General features: G+C 40.4%; 1 protein-coding gene and 1 pseudogene across 3 annotated transcripts in view; one reads left to right on the forward strand and one right to left on the reverse strand.

The window, feature by feature from the left end:
- The window catches only part of ENTPD7 (ectonucleoside triphosphate diphosphohydrolase 7), a 65,754-nt gene that overhangs the window by 32,220 nt on the left and 11,937 nt on the right, over window positions 1-21,597 (forward strand). For both annotated transcript variants that reach the window (XM_082631561.1, XM_082631560.1), the window contains exons 5-11: window positions 4,630-4,835; window positions 5,080-5,230; window positions 8,810-8,913; window positions 10,575-10,631; window positions 13,037-13,170; window positions 17,394-17,560; window positions 19,669-19,993. In XM_082631561.1, the coding sequence (XP_082487687.1) occupies window positions 4,630-4,835; window positions 5,080-5,230; window positions 8,810-8,913; window positions 10,575-10,631; window positions 13,037-13,170; window positions 17,394-17,560; window positions 19,669-19,993 (1,144 nt within the window). The remainder of the gene's footprint in view (window positions 1-4,629; window positions 4,836-5,079; window positions 5,231-8,809; window positions 8,914-10,574; window positions 10,632-13,036; window positions 13,171-17,393; window positions 17,561-19,668; window positions 19,994-21,597) is intronic.
- LOC309798688 (receptor-binding cancer antigen expressed on SiSo cells-like) lies at window positions 18,600-19,248 on the reverse strand (annotated as a pseudogene). The gene is made up of 2 exons: window positions 19,236-19,248; window positions 18,600-19,145 (listed from the first exon to the last, which is right to left on the reverse strand). The product of its transcript is annotated as a receptor-binding cancer antigen expressed on SiSo cells-like (transcript).

The raw sequence follows: 21,597 nt of genomic DNA on the forward strand, positions 1-21,597 counted from the left end.
GGAAAGCCATTGAAATTTTCTAAGGAGACCAGCTGATTTTGAATATAGCTATACATAGATGAACTATTAACAAACTAGCAGCTTCATATTGTGAGCTCTAGGCCCAAGCCAATCAGTATTGATTGATACGTATCAGAGAAATGTGAGGAACATTGTGCCTGTATTGAGGTATGCAGATAAGGTAATTACTCTTGAGAAGCTGAGAGTCTAAGTGGAGAGGTGGAGCAAACAAATATGAAAGAAGTCTTAGGGCTCATACTGAAATGCAAGCAAACTGCTTAAAGAGAATAATGACACTCCACATGTTAGAACAGAAGGAGGAGGCCTTTTTTAGATCATTACAAGAATCAGCTTGTTGAGGGGAGGCTTCTTGAGAACTGGGAAGCCATATCAAAGAAGGGAAAGGGGGAAGAATAGGTAGAGAAGCAAACGGATGTTAGAAAAAAGGTCGTGTTAGAGTAGTGGTTCTCAAAGTGCTTACTGACACTTGGGAGTCTCTGAGACCGTTTCAGGGAGTCTGTGAGGCCAAAACTATTTTGATGATAATACTAAGATGTTGTTTGCCCTTTTAAAAAATTGTGTTTAAAAACGCATAACACAATTTACCCATCTTAACCATTTTTAAATGTATAGTTCAGTACTGTTAAGCATATTCACATGGCTGCAGCCAATCTCCAGAACTTTTTCATCTTGCAAATCTGCAACTCTATACCCATTAGACAACAACCCCTAATTTTTCCCTGTCCCCAGCCCCTGGTAACCACTACTCCATTTTCTATTTCTATGAATTTGCTTACTTTACATACTTCTTATAAGTGGAATTATCTAGGGTTTGTCTTTTGTGACTGGCTTATTTCACTTATCATAATGTTCTCAAGGTTCACCCATGTTGTAGCATATGGCAGGATTTCCTTCTTTTTTTTAAGGCTGAATCATATTCCATTGTATGTATTTACCACATTTTGTTTATCCATTCATCTGTCATGGACATCTGAGTTGCTTCTACGTTTTGGCTATGGTGATATTATTTGCCTTTTTCACTGAGTTGACATTTACACTGATGATGCAAAAGCAATGGTGGGTAAAAGTGCTGGTGCCTTAGCACAAATCAAGATAGAGCACCAGGGGCTTCCTTGGTGGTGCAGTGGTTGAGAGTCCGCCTGCCGATGCGGGGGACACAGGTTCGTGCCCCGGTCCAGGAGGATCCCACGTGCCGCGGAGCGGCTGGGCCCGTGAGCCATGGCCGCTGAGCCTGCGCGTCCGGAGCCTGTGTTCCGCAGCGGGAGAGGCCACAACAGTGAGAGGCCCACGTATTGCAAAAAAAAAAAAAAAAAAAATAAGAGCACCAAATTATACTAGTAGTTATGGTAGTCTTCATTGTCACACAGTTGCAGTGGGAAGAAAAGTCTAATTCCACTTAAGAATATCTTTTTAATATTCTGTGTGACAAAATGGGAAATAGGAATTAAGCACTTCTGTTGCATACTCAGGTTGTCTCAAGGAAAAGCACTTAGGCAGTTTGAGCTGTGAGCTGAACACAGTCATGGAATACTATTTTTCACTTGAAAGAATAACTGTCAGAAAAACTGTAGATTTCAGATGTGGGTATTTCATAGACATTTTCTTGAAAATGAATGAAGTAAAAACCTGTCACTTTAAGGAAAATAACTGTCAGTATTTATTGCCAGTGATAAAATTTGAGCTTTTAAGTGAAAATTAGAAGTTTGGGAAATTTGTATCTGCCACTGTGAGTTTGATAGCTTCCCAATACTTAAAAGACTTTTTTGATAAAATTGGTAGTGATATTAATGAATGTGTGTGGTTTTTTGGTAGAATGAAATGTGTCAACATTAAGAAGATTTGCATAGCTCAGCGAACCAGTATTTTCCAGTATATGATGTGACAACATTACGCATGGGTAAAAGCAATTTAAAGTGAAAGATAGACCAGTGCATTTTCATGTAATAGTATGAAAAGTTCTTAGAGTTTAGATTCCACATTGCAACCAACCTTTAAGAAACTCCACTTGTCGAGTTTCAGTGTAGTACCAATGATCTAAAAAGTACTCTCCCCTTTTCCAACAACATATCCGGGTGAAGCTTGATTTTCTTCATATACTTCAATCAAAACAACTTATCGTAACAGATTGAATACTGAAGCAAATATGAGAATCTAGTTATCTTCTATTAATCCAGACACTAAAGAGATTTGCAGAACTCTAAAACAATACCACTCTTCTAACTTTTTTGTTTTAGAAAATAGTTGTTTTTCATGAAATATGTTAATATGTAATGAGTTTGCTATTGTGTCAAAATAAATAAATAAATATTTTAAAATGTTCTGTTTTATTTTCTAACATGGTAAATATAGATAGATGTACCACAAAAGCTCTTTGGGGTCCAATAATTTTTTTAAGACTATAAAGGGGTCCTGAGCCCCCAAATTTTGAGAACCACTGTACTGGAAAAAGTTATTCATTAAGCAGGAGGGGACAGGATCCAGAATCTTGTCAAAGAGAAGTAGAAGGGGTGGTTTTCAGAGAAGGAAAGCAGATAAAGATCTGTGAAGCAGAAAGATTGCTGATGAGAAATGAAAAGTCACTTTGGGCTGCAGATGGATCATCTTGCCTATTTCTTTTCTATCTGTGGCACACAGATGTCTGCCCAGCTTTCCTGTGATAGAACTGAGCTGTTACGAGTTGATTGGTGGATTGTGAGCCCATTTCAGCCCATTCATTTGATTAGAATGGGAAAGTCTGTGGTGGAATGGAATCTTTAGGTCTGTAAACTTTCTCGTGTGTAACAGACTTCTACCATCTGCTTCACTTCCCGCAACTCACTCTCATATCAGATCCAGAAAAAAGTTCTACCTGACCCTATCCTATGCAATAATTTACAGCATTGTAATGAAGCTCAAATATATGTTCTCCTCTTTTAAAAAAAATGCATTTAGTGTTATAGAATAGGAAAGTTACTCAGCTCTACTTTTTTGATTTCAGAACTGTTTCTACTTGGTCTTCTTTTCATCAAGTTTGCTTTTCTGTCCAAAATAAGGAACTTTGTAGTCTGTGTAGCAATGTGAAATCACCAGTAAACACAGGCTAGATTGTTCTGAGAGGTATGACACATGGCTTACTTTTCTGGATTTACTGTGAAGGGAATGTTACCTGCAATTCAAGGCCCCTCACTTGCATGGGCCCCTTTTGTATTTGTAATGTTGAATATTTTGTGTAAAAGAACCTTCCTCCCCCATTATATTAGTTTCAGGCTTCACAAAAGCTAGTTCTAAAGGGTTCTATGTAAGGGTCTTGGGGATCTGGGCGTTAGCTCTAAAGACAATGTTGGATGATAGGGCAGAAGGGAGTTTAGGTGTATTACTTGAAAAAATTCTCAACATTACTTTCAGAATATTCATTCAATTATTAGCTCAACCTATGGTAATATTTATTCAAATTTAAAAGAATCTAGAAGGCAAAATTTTAGTCTGCCATGCATTATATATTAGCATCAAGAAAGAGCTCTCCTTTTTTGAATAATAAGCTAAAAGCCATTCTCATTCTCACGGGGCTCCTCTTCAGGTGAAGCCTTTAAAGAGGAGTCATCAGTGACATTTGTACTTTTCAGACCCTAACACTCTGAGGAAACTTTAATATTTGTTAAAGCCTCATCACTCAGGGCTTCCCTGGTGGTGCAGTGGTTGAGAGCCTGCCTGCTGATGCAGGGGACACGGGTTCGTGCCCCGGTCCGAGAAGATCCCACATGCCGCGGAGCGGCTGGGCCCGTGAGCCATGGCCGCTGAGCCTGCGCGTCCGGAGCCTGTGCTCCGCAACGGGAGAGGCCACAACAGTGAGAGGCCCGTGTACCGCAAAAAAAAAAAAAAAAAAAAAGCCTCATCACTCAGAAGAAGGGTTTTACCAGCTTTTAGCCATCTTTTCTTTCTGGATATTTCAGCCCTTTTCTGCTATTTGTTCCCCCAGTAGTTACATAACGATAAGAGCAGAGGTAGCTGCACAGCGCTGTGCTAACTGCTCAACACGCATTGCCTCTCTGAGAGCAGAGACTCCTAACTACCCTCATGTCACAGATGAGGGAACAGCTTGAGAGAAGTAAGTTCCTGAAGGTCACAAAACATAGCACGTGCTAGAGCTGAGACTCAAACCTTGGGGTTTTGGTGGTAACATCTTTACTTGTTCCGTCTTTCTGCTGTCAGCCAGATATCAGTCCGCCATGTTCTTCATGTTTATATACAGAAAGGATAGATAAATAGAAAAGAAATTATTAGAATTGCTTTAGTTATCTAGTGTGCATAGCAAACCACCCTCAAATTTAGTGGCTCAGTATTTACTCAGGCCTAGAAGCCCTTTAATGCTTAGTAAAAGATTTGCTACCCTGGCCAGTTTCAGAACTACCCCCAAACTTAGGGGAGTCTTTTGGTTACCTAATTTCAGTATAAACCAGCTGTTGCCTCATATACATCAGTAAATATGGTCAATATTGTTTCATTCCTTTGTGAGGATGTGTAGTCCCGTGTGCCTGGCACATGTAGGCACTTAATGAAGACTCACGAACATGATGAATTAAGTGGGGGTGCTATTTGCTTAACACTAGTTTCTCTTTTTGCCCGGCTTAGGTATTTGGCTCGAGTAGGAGATCTTGAAGCTACTGACACTGAAGACCCAAATCTAAATTATGGACTTGTTGTGGACTGTGGCAGCAGTGGCTCTCGGATTTTTGTTTATTTCTGGCCAAGACATAATGGGAATCCTCATGACTTGTTGGACATCAAACAGATGAGAGACCGTAACAGCCAACCAGTGGTTAAAAAAATCAAGCCAGGTACTAAATGGAATGTATTTCACTGTCAGTCTCTTTTATCTGCTACAGAAATGAGAGGACAGAAGAGAAGAGGGAGAAAGAAAGCTCCCCTTTTCTTCTGGAGGTTCTGGATAATGGGAGGCATTCATTGCTGCCCTACTCTTATGAAATAAATGCTTAGGACCTTAAACAGAACCTTATGGGGTATCAGTCATCTGAGTCTATGTGATCTGCTCTTTAAAGAAAGTATTTTATCTTACTTAAGGAATCTCTGCAATGGCAGACACTCCAGAACATGCCAGCGATTACCTTCGTCCTCTGCTGAGCTTTGCTGCTGCTCATGTGCCTGTGAGGAAGCACAAGGAGACCCCCCTTTACATCCTCTGCACAGCAGGCATGAGGCTTCTCTCTGAGAGGTGAGATGCAGGAGAGTGGGTGGCCCAAGAGTTGAAAGTGCAGTTTCATACATTATTCTCTGTGGTTCCCTGGTCTGAAGGCAGGATGTGGGTACAGCACACAGAGGTGACAGGTGGCACTAAAAGACTTCTTGCTCAAAATAGAGCAGAGCCACTCCTACACCCCGTTATTCCACAATCAGTTGATCACACCTCCATGTCATTTGCTTCTTTGGGATCAATATCTATTTGAGATGGCTGTAATGACTCTTAATTTTGATTGAGGGTTGGGAGCAGTGGTGATGTAATAAATGAGGCACCTAGAAGGGGAGCATAATTTCAGAAGGGTAGTAGGAGGGTCACCTGAGGGACTGGGTACCTGGGGGCTAGTAGGAGGGCTCTGGTAGGAATGGGGTTTTCTCTATAACTTTGCCTGGCTCCCTGGTGATAGTTGGTGCTACTTGCAAAGCTTAGCCTCCATTGCTTTAGACCACTTTTTTCAACCCCTGCTGGTTAAGTCTTTTCCACTTGACCTTGGCAGTTTAGCCTGGCTTCTTGCCACCTGATCCTTCTTCCTTCACTGAAAGAGGAGGAAGACAAAGAGGCAGCAGCTATGCTTAGGTCAGACCCCTCCTTGTTTGTGATTTCTCCCTTTTGACACCTCCCTGACCCCTCCATACTTATTATGGTCTCGAGGTAGGAATGAGCTCCCTTAACTTGAGCACCCATCCTTCTGCAATGTTCACAGTCCCATAGTCATCGGGTATTTTTTTTTTTTTTTTTTTTTTTCTTTTTGCGGTATGCGGGCCTCTCACTGTTGTGGCCTCTCCCGTTGCGGAGCACAGGCTCCGGATGCGCAGGCCCAGCGGCCATGGCTCACGGGCCCAGCCGCTCCGCGGCATATGGGATCCTCCCAGACCGGGGCACGAACCCGTATCCCCTGCATCGGCAGGCGGACTCTCAACCACTGCGCCACCAGGGAGGCCCCATCGGGTATTTTTTATTAGCTTAAATGTTTTTCCTTGATAAATAGCAGTTCCCTTTTCCACAAAGTTTCATTTCATATACTTGGCCAACAGCAATGAAAACCTCTGCCATGTGTGTAGGGCTCCATTCTCCTTGTGCCAGACATGTATGTCAACACTTCTTCCAGTTGACTACTTTCCTTCTGCTCAGACACAGAGTTACTGGTTTACTGTTGAGAAGCAGATTATTTTATGTAGCCATTTGTCAATCTGAAAGGCCTTCTAGCTCCTTGTTTTCCCATACATCTTGGTCTTTAAATATTTTTTTTTGGTTTGTTTTTACTTATTTTTAAAACTAAAGTTTAAAATGTTATTGTAGAACCTTACATCATTAAAGGAAATCTTAAAATCAAAACAAAGAAGTTATAATTCTACTATCCTATCAAAACTGTTTCATTTGGTCCTATTCCTTTCTCTCTGTATATCTATGTGTAACTTCTACAAAATTGTAATCATACTATACGTGCAATTTAGAATTTTTGCTTTTTTTTTTTTTTTTTTTTGTGATACACGGGCCTCTCACTGTTGTGGCCTCTCCTGTTGTGGAGCACAGGCTCTGAACGCGCAGGCTCAGCGGCCATGGCTCACGGGCCCAGCGGCTCCGCGGCATGTGGGATCTTCCCGGACTGGGGCACGAACCCGTGTGTCCCCTGCATCGGCAGGCGGACTCTTAACCACTGCGCCACCAGGGAAGCCCTAGAATTTTTGCTTTTGACATAAGTAATACATCATTCAAAATTTTAGAAACCATGTGAAGAGTATGGATGACATACGTGGTGCCACTTCACAGGGCTGTGAATGGACTAAGGTCTCACAAACAAGGAAAGAGGGTGGAGGGCCAGAGAAAAAGCTGACTCAGCGGTCAAAAAGGCAGAGCCAACCAGCAGGGTGATGAAATGGCCATATTTTGACTGTCTGGAGCAAAGGAGAGGATTGCCTTATCTCCTGGCACTGCCCAGCCTTTCCTCTGTTTGTCAAAGAAGTTTCTATTTAAACAAAACCAACTATGTAGCTCCACCCCATTTGTCTAAGATGTTCCCTGTTATCATGGAAGCTCTGAATATTTTAAGAATTTTTAAAGAACTCGCCTTTAACTTGTTTTTTTGTTTTTTTTTTTGTTTTTTTGGGTTTTTTTTTTTGCGGTACGTGGGCCTCTCACTGTTGTGGCCTCTCCTGTTGCGGAGCACAGGCTCCAGACGCGCAAGCTCAGCGGCCATGGCTCACAGGCCCAGCCGCTCCGCGGCATGTGGGATCTTCCCGGACTGGGGCACGAACCCGTGTCCCCTGCATCGGCAGGCGGACTCTCAACCACTGCGCCACCAGGGAAGCCCTAACTTGTTTTTTGATCACCTCTTTTAATAATGCCAAGATCTACCCTGGGCTTATGAAATCATTGCTACCTCTAAGGTAGCTATAGTTGTTGACCTAAGTGTAACAATCACTGCAAGAACCTGTTTTGTATAATTAATGCTTTGTTAATTTATTAGCATTTGTGAGCAATATTCAAAATGGGTTTGAATCCCCTGGACTGTATTTTGGATTTATTAGCACTAGGTTTTATTTTTTTGCCGAAGGCCTAGACTAACAGAATTTGTTCCACTGCCTTTTTAGTTTGTAATGGAAATACCTTTAAAGAATTACAAAGTGATAATTTAAGAAAAAAAAAACTTTATTATGGGAAATTTCAAATGTATATAGAAGTAGAGAGAATGATGGAATGAATCCCCATTTACTTGCCACCCAGCTTCAACAATTGTCAACGTTTTGCCATAAATGTTTTTTTTAATAAAGAAACAATATTGAATTTTAGAAAGTGAAAGTTCTGTCCTATCCTGTGTAATACATGAAGAGTGTTTTGTTTATTAACATAAATTGAGATCATATTATATGTACTGTTTTGTAACCTGTTGGAACTCAAAATATGTTGGACATCTTTTCATGTCAATACATGCAGATATAAATTGACCTCATTTCTTTTAACATCTGTGTACTATTACATTGCATGACTATACCATAAATTATTTAGCCAGTCACTACTGATGTACGTGCATTTAGGTTATTTCCAGTTTTTCATTGTTATAAATAATGCTGTAGTATTTTTTCTCTTTGTATTCTTATCTGATGATTTCATTGCAATAAATGTCTTAAAATGTAGTTGCTGGGTCAAAGGTTAAGCACATGACATTTTTTTTTTTTTTTTATTGCGGTACGCGGGCCTCTCAGTGTTGTGGCCTCTCCCGTCACGGAGCACAGGCTCCGGACGTGCAGGCCCAGTGGCCATGGCTCACGGACCCAGCCACTCAGTGTCATGTGGGATCTTCCCGGACCGGGACACGAACCCGTGTCCCCTGCATCGGCAGGCGGACCCTCAACCACTGTGCCACCAGGGAAGCCCACTTTTGAGTAATTTTAAACCTTTGAAATCTCGAAGGGGGTACCAAACAGAAGCAGGGATCAAGTGTCTTGGGTAGGTGAACAGTGAGGTCTAACAAGGCTAAGTAGAAGGTCAAGTTGAGGTTGTTTGTGAGAAGAGAGTTTAACCATTAACTCTTAGGTTTTTTGTTCTTTCTTGCAGGAAGCAGTTGGCTATCTTGGCTGACCTAGTGAAAGATTTACCTCTGGAGTTTGACTTCCTCTTTTCTCAGTCTCAGGCAGAAGTGATCTCTGGGAAGCAGGAAGGTATTGGGCCTTGAGGAGTAAAAGCTTGCACTTGGGGTTTGTAGTTTTGGGGTGAAGTTGAATGCATGTTCTCATGTAGCCCAAATGTGGCCTGTATGATGAATTATGTTTCCATTTCTTGAAAAACAGAAAATCTTTTGTCTTCTAGTTGCAGTTCACATAAAGGAAAAGATTCACCTTTTTCAATCTCAGTATTGCCTTTTTCAGTCCTAAAATTCCCGTTTGGTTTTACTCCATTTCTTTGCTGAGACTTTCTATCTTTCCATTCATTGGAAGACTGCTCTTATTTCCTGGCTGTATAGCTGCTTTATTTGATAATTCCAACACCTGTGTCATCTCAGGGTTGGCATCTTTTCCCTTGAGATTGGAAAGGTTGAGATATTCCTAGTTCTCTGTATGACAAGTCATTTTATATTGTATCCTGGATATTTTGAATATTACATTGTTAGACCCTGGGTCTTGTTTCAATCATAAAGAGAATGTTAATTTTTGTCTTAGTAGACTGGTTAGGTTCAAGCCTTAAGTTCTGACCTGCCTTCTGTGGGCTGTGATTCTGTTGATTCATTTTTCAAAGCTTTGGCACGGCTATTTGGATTTGTCCCATGTGTGTGCCAGCCAGTGGCCAGTCTGAACCTGGGCACAGCCCATACAAATGTGTTGACTAGCCAGTATGTCAGTTCTCAAAAGCTTTGATATGTTGTTTAGAGTCAGATCATGCATGTGAGCCCAGGAGTTCCTACACCAGTTTATTCCCCACTCTCCACAGTCTCCCCAATACTTTCTGGTTCCCTGAGGTTCACGTTCATGGTCCTTAGGTCAGAAAGCCAGGGATTTAATTTGCCCACTCTGCCATGCATTTCCCATGACTGCATCTGTAGCCAAGGCTAAGTGGTAGAGGACAGAGGGAGAAAAAAAAAGCAATAGGGATTTGCCCCAGCTCTTGAGGCTGTAGCTCCTCTGGTCAGAAAGAAGGATTCACATCCCTCAGAGGTTTAGGCATCTACCCAGTCTCTACCTCTGCTGTTGCAGGATTGCCTGGGGTAGGAGAGAACAGAATTTTTAAAAAAGCAGGGAATTTCTCACCACTCTTTCTGAACCTTTGGAGTCCCCTTTTCTGATCCTTGGACCACAAAGCAAGGTCTTGAAGTTCTTTCTGTCCACATCTGGTGTGCACTTTTGTATTTCAAGCTGATTTTGAGTCCAGGCCAGGCAGTATCTGAGGGGGAAAAATGGGAAACTCACTGTGGTTTTGGTGGTACTTTAAAGTCTGATCTCTGTCCCAGTGTGCCCACTACCATTTACTTTCAGAGTTCTCAGAAAGCTGCTCCATATATTCTATCTAGAGTTTACACTTGTGGTCAGTGGGGAGACAGGGTGAGTGTGCTTGCCCAGAACTAGAACTCCAAGATTTTTTATCTTTTAACATTTATTTTTATACATTAATTCCTATTCATTGTAGGAAATTTAGAAAATGCAAATAATTTTAAAAGGGAAAAACATCACAAGATAAAAGATTTTAAATTCATACACTGAGAATGTGGAATAAAATACTGTTATCACTTTTTTTTCCAAGAAAAGGAGGAAAAGAGCAGCCCTGGGAGAGGTATATACATGCTATAGCAGTAGAGAATTAAGCAAGGGCTTTTATATTTCTTACTTAGGGGTTTATGCATGGATTGGAATCAACTTTGTTTTGGGAAGATTCGACCATGAGGATGGTGAGTAGTATTGTCTTCTTATGACAGTTCTAAGGGCTGAACGTTTATGTCATAACCTATCAGTAGCATGTAAGTGCTAATTTTGAGTTTTCTTTCTTTTTTTTTCTTTCTTTTTTCAAAACTTAAGATGCTTCATTTCCCAGTCCTAATTTGCTTTCTTTTATTTCTTTTTAACTTTTTAATATTCAAAAGTTTCAGGCAAAAGTATATTCACAAAAGTAGAGTAATTAATAAAATGAACCTCCATGAACCCATTACCTAGTCTCAATAGTTATTAACAATTTGCCATTGTTTTGTTCCCACACTCCTTCCATACAACACAGGTTTTTTTCCCTACTGGATTTTTTTTTTAATATCTTTATTGGAGTATAATTGCTTTACAATGTTGTGTTATCTTCTGCTGTAACCCTACTGGATTTTTAGAAGCAAACACCACACATAATCACTTTGTCTTCATGTACTTCAGTAATACCTCTAATAGATGAGTTTCAAAACAAACAAACAGAAATATCCACAGTTCCATTTTTATTTGATTTTTTTCTTTTTTTTTTTTAAATTTTTTTGCTGCACCATGCCATGCAGCTTGTGGGATCTTAGTTCCCCAACCAGGGATTGAACCTGGGCCCTCAGCAGTGAAAACATGGAGTCTTAACCACTGGACAGACAGGGAATTCCCCCTCAGTTCCATTTTTTAAACTTAACAAAGTTAACAATTCCTAATATCATGTATTGATAACCATCTCATGCACAGGTAGAGAGTTCCCCGATTGTATCAAGAATATTTATTTGTAGTTGTCTTGTTCAGATCAGAATCTGAACATAGATCACAAATTATATTTGATTGATAGGTCTCTTTTAATCTATAATAGTTAACCTTCCTGCCCCCCAACTCTTTTTTCCAAATCATTCAACAACAACAACAACAGCAAAAACCCAACAACCAAAAAACAACCAAATCTGGGTCACTTGATGGAATGAATTTGCCACATTCTGGATTTGGTTGACTGAATCTTTGTGGGATCTTTAACATGTCTTTCATCCCCTCCCCCGCTTTTGTTCTGTAAACTGGAGGTTAGGTATAGAAGCTTGATTAGACTCAGATTCAGTTCTTTTGGCAAGAATAAATCATAGGTGGTGCTGTTTCCTGCTGTATCACATCAGGAGTTTTGTAATATCTGGTTGTCTTTTAGTCATGTTAAGACTGAACAGGTGTTCAGGGTTCAGGTATTGTCTGATCTGATCTGTTATAAAATTTTTCCATCCACTTTTCACCTAATGGTTATAGCAGCCAAGTGTGATCGTTACTTAGATTTGTTTTCTCATTAGAGGTTGCAGAATGGTGATTTTTCTAATTCTGTCATTCTTTCTGCATTTAACAGTTAGGATTTTTATATAATGAAATTTTCTTCATTAGCCATTTGGTTATCCTGAAATATAGTTCCTATGGGAAAGACAGAATGAACCCTTGATTCTTTGCTTTTATTTATCAAGTTTTTGAATAATGAGCTGGTGTCCTAGCAACTTCTGAAGGTAACCAGTGAATTTTTTTTTCAGTATCCGTATGAACTTGCAGATTTTAATTTATTTGATGCATTGCAGTCCATCACATCATTATTCTTTTTGGTGCTCAAATTTTACCATCATTGGCCGGTAGGAGCCAACCTTTAAGTTGGCTCTTGTACCCTTTTAACATGATCCCAGTAGTCTTTTCTGTTTCCCTGGCATATGGGCATACCATGGTATTCTATGCTCATCTTGTATTTTTTCTACTCTTAGACCCTAGCATCAGCCATTTTTTTAAGGAGCCCTTGTTTCTTTTAGTGGAAAATGATGTTTAGAGATTGTGGTCTAGACAACAGCAATGCTCATTGCTCCTGGATTATCATCGCTTCTAGGCCTTTTCAGTGGACAGCTAGGAAATGTGTATTTTTTAAAAAAGAAAAATCATGATCTCATAGTGATAGTTCTAATTCATATTTAAGATTATAAGATTACTGTTTAACTTCTTTGATTTTATATTAAAATCAAATCCTTTTTCTCTTATGCTGAATATTCCTAAAGCTATTTACATAAACATTTATTTAACTTTATTTCATAATATATGTTTAATTGTTTAAAAATAATAATACCCATAATGTATTACCAATAAAACTACTGGAATGCAGTTTAAGTTATTTGTTTCTTTTGTCATTAAGGTATATTCTACAAGAGATACATAGTCAAAATAACCATGTTTTAAGTCACTTAAAGTAATTCTTCTCTGTATAATATATAGTTGGTACAGTTAGATTAATTTATCTCAGTTTGCTTTCAATTTTTTAAGGGATTTCTGGGGTTTTTTTCCCTTTAAACTTAATTTTGGCTTTTAATTACTAGACCCCCTTCTGTTCCCTTATTTATTTCAGAATCAGATGCCGAGGCTCCCCAGGAATTGGCAACAGGACGCAGAAGGACAGTAGGGATACTGGATATGGGAGGAGCCTCTCTCCAAATTGCTTATGAAGTTCCTACCTCAACTTCTGTCCTTTCTCCACAACAGGTATTTTACCTTTTGGGGGAATTCAGTGGCTAGGAATGCCAGTCTTTGAGAAGGAAGGGCACTATGTTTGGACTTAGACCAAATGGCCTGGGTCCAAATGTTGGTTCAGATCATTGCTAGCTTGTGTTATCTTGGGTTGGTTACCTCTCTGAGCCTCAGTTTCCTCGTGTGTAAAAAGAGAATAATAATAGTATCTACTCCATAAAGTTGTGAGGATGAAATAATACCACGTGTATAAAGCACTTAGCAAGCTGCCCAGCATGTAATAACATTTAATACATTTTAGCAATTATAACTATACTACTTATCTAGAAGAGTTGCCTGAGGATTAAACATGATAATATAAATCCTGGAGTACAGTATTTGTTACATACTTGTTAATTAAATGTTATTCCCTTTCCTTTACTGATGATTCCATGCTTGTGCTTCTGTTATTCCTTACCTGACTAGAATGTAAAAATGTATTTTGAGGGAGAAGTTTCATCACACAGAGGAAAAAGAAATAAAACATTTTTTAGCACCTAGTATGTGCAAGAAATAAGACATGTTACACTGCCCCCAAAAGCTTGTAATCTATCAGTGGAGACAACCTGTGATAACAGGCAGACCATGACAGTGTTGTAATTTGATCTAAACCAGGGTTTCTCATCATTGGCACTACTGGCATTTTGGGCTGAATAAGTCTTTGTTGTGGAGGGCTGTTCTGTGCATTATATGATGTTTAGCAGCATCCCTGGCCTCTATCAGGTGCAGCAACGCCCGTACTTCCCCCAAACTCCCAGTTTTGACAATTAAAAGTATCTTCAGACATTGCCAGATGCCCCTAGGGGTGCAAAATCACCTCTGGTTGAGAACCTTGGGTCTAAACAGAGAGCCACAGCAATGTGGGAACTGGCAGGGTCAACCCCATTTGCAAAGGCTTGAATAGGAGCCTTCCATGCTGCCTTTGTGGAAAGTAAGGTATTTACCTGGGCCTTGGATGATAGTAGGCTTTTGCATAGTGGAGGTTGAGGGAAGGCCATCTGCATGGAGGTGACAGTATTCACAAAGGCACAGCAAACAGCAAAGAGCCCAGAAGGTCCAGGTAATGATGAATAGCCTGTTGCAGTATGGGATTTTCAAGTGTGGTAATAGGGAAGGCTGGGAAGATAAGATGAAGTTAGATCATAAGGAGTCTTGGGTGTCATGCTAGGGGATTTGGCTTTTTTATCTGTAGACAGTGGGGAACCAGCAAAGGTTTTTGAGTAGGGCAGTCATATGGGCCTAAGTTTCATCATCTGTGAAATAATTAAACTCTGAAGGTCCCCAGCTCTGAATTTTGTGACTATGTTAATTGTGTGACTGAGTTCCAATCTATTTTTTTTCTTTTTTTTTTTTTTTCTTTTAAAGTGAAATCTTTGCTTATCTGCTGGTGCCTGACTTACGTCCTCCCCTATGTGACAGAGGATGTCACAAGCCTGCATCTGACATTAATTTATTTATTTTTGCTGTGTTGGGTCTTTGTTTGTGTGCAAGTGCTTTCTCTAGTTGTGGCAAGTGGGGGCCACTCTTCATCGTGGTGTGCGGGCCTCTCACTATCGCGGCCTCTCTTGTTGCAGAGCACAGGCTCCAGACGCGCAGGCTTAGTAGTTGTGGCTCACGGGCCTAGTTGCTCCGCGGCATGTGGGATCCTCCCAGACCAGGGCTCGAACCCGTGTCCCCTGCATTAGCAGGCAGATTCTCAACCACTGCGCCACCAGGGAAGCCCCCCAATCTATTTTTTAAGAAAATAATTTTGGTGTCAGGAGAAAAAACTGTAGGTCGGGGAACCTTGGGTGAGAAGTGCTAAAGAGCTAAACTAGACAGTGTAAGTGGAAATGGAAGGGAGGGGACAGATTTCAAGGGATATTTTGGAGTAAAAAAACAGTGTAATGTGGTGATGTGGGTAGGGCAGGAAGGGATGGCCAGATGCTGAGGGTCCAGCTTAGGTAACTGAAAGGGTGAAGAACCTAGTCACTGAGAGAGAGAGACTACAGGGGAGAGGGCAGGGTTGATGCTAAGCACACAGGTATGGTTTGGATGAGAGTATCTTTCTGGTCTCTAGCTCTGAAGTCCTATCACCAAGCAGTTCAGTTTTGGGTATGTTGAAATTTGGGTTTGGCACTCAGAAGAGATTGTCTGTGGTGGGGTTGCAGATTTGGGGAACTAGGTTATGAGACTGTTTAGTCTATATTTGTTAGTATGTATTCAACAGGTAAAATGAAGGCATGGTTCTGATACTAAGGAATAGGTGACAGGTGGCATTGAGCCTTAAAGTCTTAAACAAATGGCTTTTTGTGTGTGTGCAGACTTAGAAAGCAACACTGGTATAGAAAGTATATTTGCAAGCAACAAATTAGATGTGTACATAGCAATATAATGGATCTTTGTGCTTAGTAAAGAAAGGAAAGAAACAAAGAGACATAACACAATAGCACTTTAAACATTTTAAATAATCCTAACTACCTAATTTTTTGTACCGTTCACAAAGTTGTGCAATCACTACTGTCAAATTCCAGAACATTTCATCACCTCAAAAAGAAGCCCCATGGGCTTCCCTGGTGGCGCAGTGGTTGAGAGTCCGCCTGCCAGTGCAGGGGATGCGGGTTCGCGCCCCGGTCCGGGAGGATCCCACATGCCACGGAGCAGCTGGGCCCGTGAGCCATGGCCGCTGAGCCTGCGTGTCCGGAGCCTGTGCTCTGCAATGGGAGAGGCCACAACAGTGAGAGGCCCACGTACTGCAAAAAAAAAAAAGAAGCCCCATATTCATTAGCAGTTACTCACCATTCCCCTCTCCCCTGCCCTGACAACCATTAATCTACTTTCTGTCCCTATGGATTTGCCTATGGAACCATAAAATATGTGGCCTTTTATGTCAGGCTTCTTTCATTTAGCAAAAGTTTTCAAGGCTTATCCATGTTGTAGCAGATATCAGTACTTTATTCCCTTTTTGGCTGAATAGCATTCCATTGTGTGACCATGGCACATTTTGTTTATCCATTCATCAGCTGATGGACATTTAGGTTGTTTCCAGTTTTTGGCTATTATGGATAATGCTGCTATGAACACTCATGTACACATTTTTGTGTAGACATGTTTTCAGTTTTCTTGAGTATATACCTAGGAGTGGAATTGCTGGGCACAGTAGCATTTTCAGAAATTTAAAATAAATACATTCAAAACAATCCCATTTTGCAACAATACATACAAACAAATACTATATATTAAGCACATTAGAATGGTTGCCTGTGGCAGGAGCCAGAATGGCAGTGAGTATGAGGATAAAAGAAAGTAAATAAATAAAACAAAAGTGGGGCTTTGCCATGATAGTGTGCCATGAACTGAGGAATATGACTAATTCAGCCTCTGTACCTGAAGTCAAAAAACCCCACAAAAACAGAGGTACAATAAAATTGAACTTTTCTAATCCTCAAATCTGTCACAGGGAATATTAAGGCATCTTGAATAGTTTTAGAAAAAGCCATAGAATAGATCTCATTATGATCTCTCAAATTCCTTAAATTTATTTTTGTCAAAGGATTTTTTTTTTCTTTTTGGGTGAAGTAGAAAAAGATAGCAAAGGGAGACACACCAGGCTTCTGCCTCAAAAAACTATGTGCCTCCGGATTTTTTTTTTTTTCTTTTTTTTTTTTTGCGGTATGCGGTCCTCTCATTGTTGTGGCCTCTCCCGTTGCGGAGCACAGGCTCCAGACGCACAGGCTCCAGACGCACAGGCTCAGCGGCCATGGCTCACGGGCCCAGCCGCTCTGCGGCACGTGGGTTCCTCCCGGACCGGGGCACGAACCCGTGTCCCCTGCATTGGCAGGCGGACTCTCAACCACTGCGCCACCAGGGAAGCCCCCGGATTTTTTTTTTTATTATTATAAAAATAGTACATTCCCATTTTGGAGAACTGGAAAATCAGAAAAGTACACGCCAGATAATGACATCATCTGTAATGATTCTACCTTCTATCTAACTACAGAAAGTATTTTAGTCTCTAATTTGTTATTTAGTCTCTGATTTGTTCCTTTTTGTGTAGTCTTGTCATTTTATGTCTTTGTTTAAATTAATACTGTGAGGATGAAAGAATGCTACAAGACGTTTTAAAGAGTAGTCATAGCAGATGAAATCTAGTGTATTAGCAATGTCATACCTTTCTAGAAGTCAACCACAAGTAAAGTTCCCTTTACATCGTATTACAGGAAGAAGCTGCGAAGATCTTGCTGGCCGAGTTCAATCTGGGCTGTGATGTGCAACACACTGAACATGTGTATAGGGTTTACGTCACAACCTTTCTGGGATTCGGGGGCAACTTTGCCCGGCAGCGCTATGAAGACCTTGTGATGAATGAAACTCTTAACAAAAACAGGTATGTTTGACATGGGATCTGTGATTCTGAAATAGAATGTTGTCAGGCTGCAGATATTAGGAAAAAATGGTTACATCCTACTAGATAGATACGTCCTTGCTTCCTCCTTTCTGACCACCCCTGCCAATGGGGTAGCATCTTTTAGAGACCCTCTATTAGTAGTCCCACTTGATCTGCTTGAGAGTGCCTTCTAATCTTGTTATTAGGACTCAAAAATGTACAGTGGCTTATTGTGGTGACTTCTTGCTGTTCCCATCTTCAGATATGGTATCACAGGATAAGTGAGATCAATTAAGTCACCAATTTAAATTGTGCAGTGTAATGTAGCTCCTGGAAATTCATTCTATCAATACATGGAAGTGCGCAGGACATGTTTGCTGAATTACAGTGGAGTTGCATCTTATGTGGGACTTAAGGTTCCATATTATGCATAAAAGATTAAAACCATCTTAATCAAAATTAGCCTTTAAAATAGTAGTTAAAATTAGCCTTTAAAATATTCTCTTTCAGTCCAGAATAGACATTTTTTCCTCCAGCATTGGACAGACCACTGATTCTTCATTTGTGTACCAGATTAAGTATTTAGACCATAATGTACAAATAGTTGTGGGTTTTTTAGCATTTAAAATTATTTTTATCATTATGCACATTAAAGGAAAGCATAATAGAGAGCAGAGTTCTTTTCCACCATAAAACTACTTACCCCCATTTGTTTAGCTGGAAACAGTGGCTTGAAGAGCTACTGGTTTATCCCATTTGTAATAATTTCTCTACAGTAGTCAATTGTCTTATATTGGGAGCATGTTAAAGAAAATATTGTCTCATAAGTCTTTTTTGTTTTTCTGAGTCTAAACTCCTAAGAGTTCAAGGTGCTTTGGGAGAATCCTGTTATCTGGATGATTGATGAATGCATTAAAACCAAGCAGTGTGTTTGTATTCTGAAAGTACTCTTAAATCCATACAAATGTTTCTTGGGTTATGGAGTTCAGATCACTCCTGCTGACCCTGTGGCATCTGAAGAACAATTACTGTGAAAGTTTCACACCAACTTCAGCCACTGTGCTTCCTCTTGCATTTCCTTCCTTTGTTGTTTTGCTGCTCTTTTATCTCTGTATCATGTTTTTTGCTGCCTCGGAAGAGGCTGCATCATCTTCTTCTCATGCATTGGTATTTTTTTTTACCATGTATCTAAGTTACCTAGTTCAGAAGATTGATTATTCATCTTGTGTATCTGCTAATCTATAGAGAAACCTGTGCTTCCTGGGATGTTAAAACTTAATGTTTCTCTCTTTTTAATAATTTTCTGAGTTTTCCTTATAGGTGATGTCACATCTTTAAAGTAGGTTCCACTTGTTCCAAAGCATTTTGTTGTGTTGCCACATTCCCATTCCCTCCTTCAATCTCTACACTTGTGGGTGCATCTTCATCCCAGGAAGTCCACTCTTCAACATTTGTCTTAGGAACTGATGAATAATTAACTGTGTAGTTGGCCAAGTTATTTGGTCTCTACTTAATTTCCATCTTTGGCCAGATCTGCGTATTAATCTCTTTAGGAATGAGAATACTGTTGCTAGACAAGTACAGACTTTAATTAACCAGAGCTATGTGATGGCCATGGTGGGAATCAAAACCTGCCCCTCCCTTCCCCCTCAGAGCTGGGCATGTACTCAGTCACTTTTGCCACCCATCGCCACTGCACCACTGCCATGGTCCCCGCCTCAGGACACTCCTCAGCCCTTCCCACTTCCCCTCCTCCCAATTGTTTTTTTAAACATTAGAATTGCGCTCAGAATGGTGAGATCTTTTCACTTTTAACAGGCAAATGGGAATGAAGACCAGAGGGAGAACAGCAGATTCACATCTCCAATTTCACTATACATTGGGAAATATACATGTTGACTAAAAAGGTTGAACGAAATCACTGCCATATTTCTTTTTCTAAATTGAATTTGCATAATTTAAATGTTCATGTGACACAACTACGTGGTAACACTCCATCCTTGTTTTTAGGGGTGTCATGTAGAAGAATAACAAGACATCTGGGAAGCATCTCAGAGGAGGCTGAGTACAGTAGTGATGTGTTTTGTTTGTTTTTGTCATTGTGACAGGTTGCTGGGCCAGAAGACAGGTCTGAGTCCCGACAATCCATTTCTAGATCCCTGTCTGCCTGTGGGACTCACAGATGTGGTGGAAAGGAACAGCCAGGTCCTTCATGTCCGAGGAAGAGGGGACTGGGTGGCTTGTGGGGCCATGCTGAGCCCCCTATTGGCTCGCTCCAGCACCAGCCAGGCCTCGCTGAATGGCATCTACCAGTCACCCATTAACTTCAACAACAGCGAGTTCTACGGTTTCTCCGAGTTCTTTTACTGTACAGAGGATGTGTTACGCATCGGTGGCCGCTACCACGGGCCAACATTTGCCAAGGCTGCTCAGGTAAATTATTAATAATAAAGTGACTCATCCTGGCAGCAGCCATTTATTGTACGACTAACTTTGTACCAGATGCCGTGCGAAGGGCTTTGCATGCATGATCTCACTGGATTCTTGGCAGGAGCCCTGTGAGCCCTCATTTTACAGATGAGGAGGTGGACTTAGAGAAGTTAAGGAACCTGCTGTGCTATACTGCCTTCTAATTAATTAAGCTTAGGTTTCCATGGGTGTCCTATTACCCAGATTATCACCCAGGTCTAATATTGTCATGGTGGTTAATGGTTTTTCCTCCAACTTTCCAATAGTCTTAATTAATGTTTGTGGCCAAAAGTGTCATCTCCAGGTATTTTTCCCTTACTGGTTGTTCCCAGGTGTAATGTGCTTTTGGAGATGATGTCACACAGGTGGGCAAGTCCACTTTCATTTTCTTACCTTGAGTTTTAAGAGGCCAGGATGGTATAGGGTCACTTAGAATATTAAAAAGATGTTGCTAATTCAAAAAGAGACATGTACCAAAATGTTCATAGCAGCCCTATTTACAATAGCCCGGAGATGGAAACAACCTAAGTGTCCATCATCGGATGAATGGATAAAGAAGATGTGGCACATATATACAATGGAATATTACTCAGCCATAAAAAGAAATGAAATTGAGCTATTTGTAATGAGGTGGATAGACCTAGAGTCTGTCATACAGAGTGAAGTAAGTCAGAAAGAGAAAGACAAATACTGTATGCTAACACATATATATGGAATTTAAGAAAAAAAAAATGTCATGAAGAACATAGGGGTAAGACAGGAATAAAGACACAGACCTACTAGAGAATGGACTTGAGGATATGGGGAGGGGGAAGGGTAAGCTGTGACAAAGTGAAAGAGCGGCATGGACATATATACACTACCAAACGTGAGGTAGATAGCTAGTGGGAAGCAGCCGCATAGCACAGGGAGATCAGCTCGATACTTTGTGACTGCCTGGAGGGGTGGGATAGGGAGGGTGGGAGGGAGACGCAAAAGGGAGGGGATATGGAAACATATGTATATGTATAACTGATTAAATTTGTTATAAAGCAAAAAAATAAAACAAAATTAAAAAAAAAAAAAGATGTTGCAAAAAGCAATGATAGTGCATTTAAATTGCAAAAGAAGTAAACATGCACTTAGAGCACATTTAGGACTTAAGCATCTTATAGGTTTAAAGCATTAGTTATTTGGACAGGTAAAAGTTTAGCTAGCTTTCTACAGTGTCTGCTTTAATTTGGATTCATCTCTTTTTAATTTTTGTGTATCTGTCTCTTTTATCAGAAAAATTTATGGGGAGTCTGTCCTCTCTTATATTTTTTATTCTTTCCCTTCTGCTTTCTTAGAATTCTCTAAGGTTCGCTTGGTATAAGGCTTCCAAAAGGAATAATATCTGCAGTGTTTGTACTATTCTGTTCTCTAAAGGCAGTCCCTAAGAAATATTGAGGAAAACCTGGTTTGTATTTGCCCTTGCCTCTAGGAATACCCTCATATTCCCTTTCCTTTCCAGCATCCCCTAAGTGTCCACAGCCTGAATCTTTCTCTCATTTTAAAACTTCCTCAAATCCTATTCCCTTGAACATCAA

Source organism: Mesoplodon mirus (genome assembly GCF_964341445.2).
Source record: "Mesoplodon mirus genome assembly, chromosome: 2".
Taxonomy (NCBI): Eukaryota; Metazoa; Chordata; class Mammalia; order Artiodactyla; family Ziphiidae; genus Mesoplodon; species Mesoplodon mirus.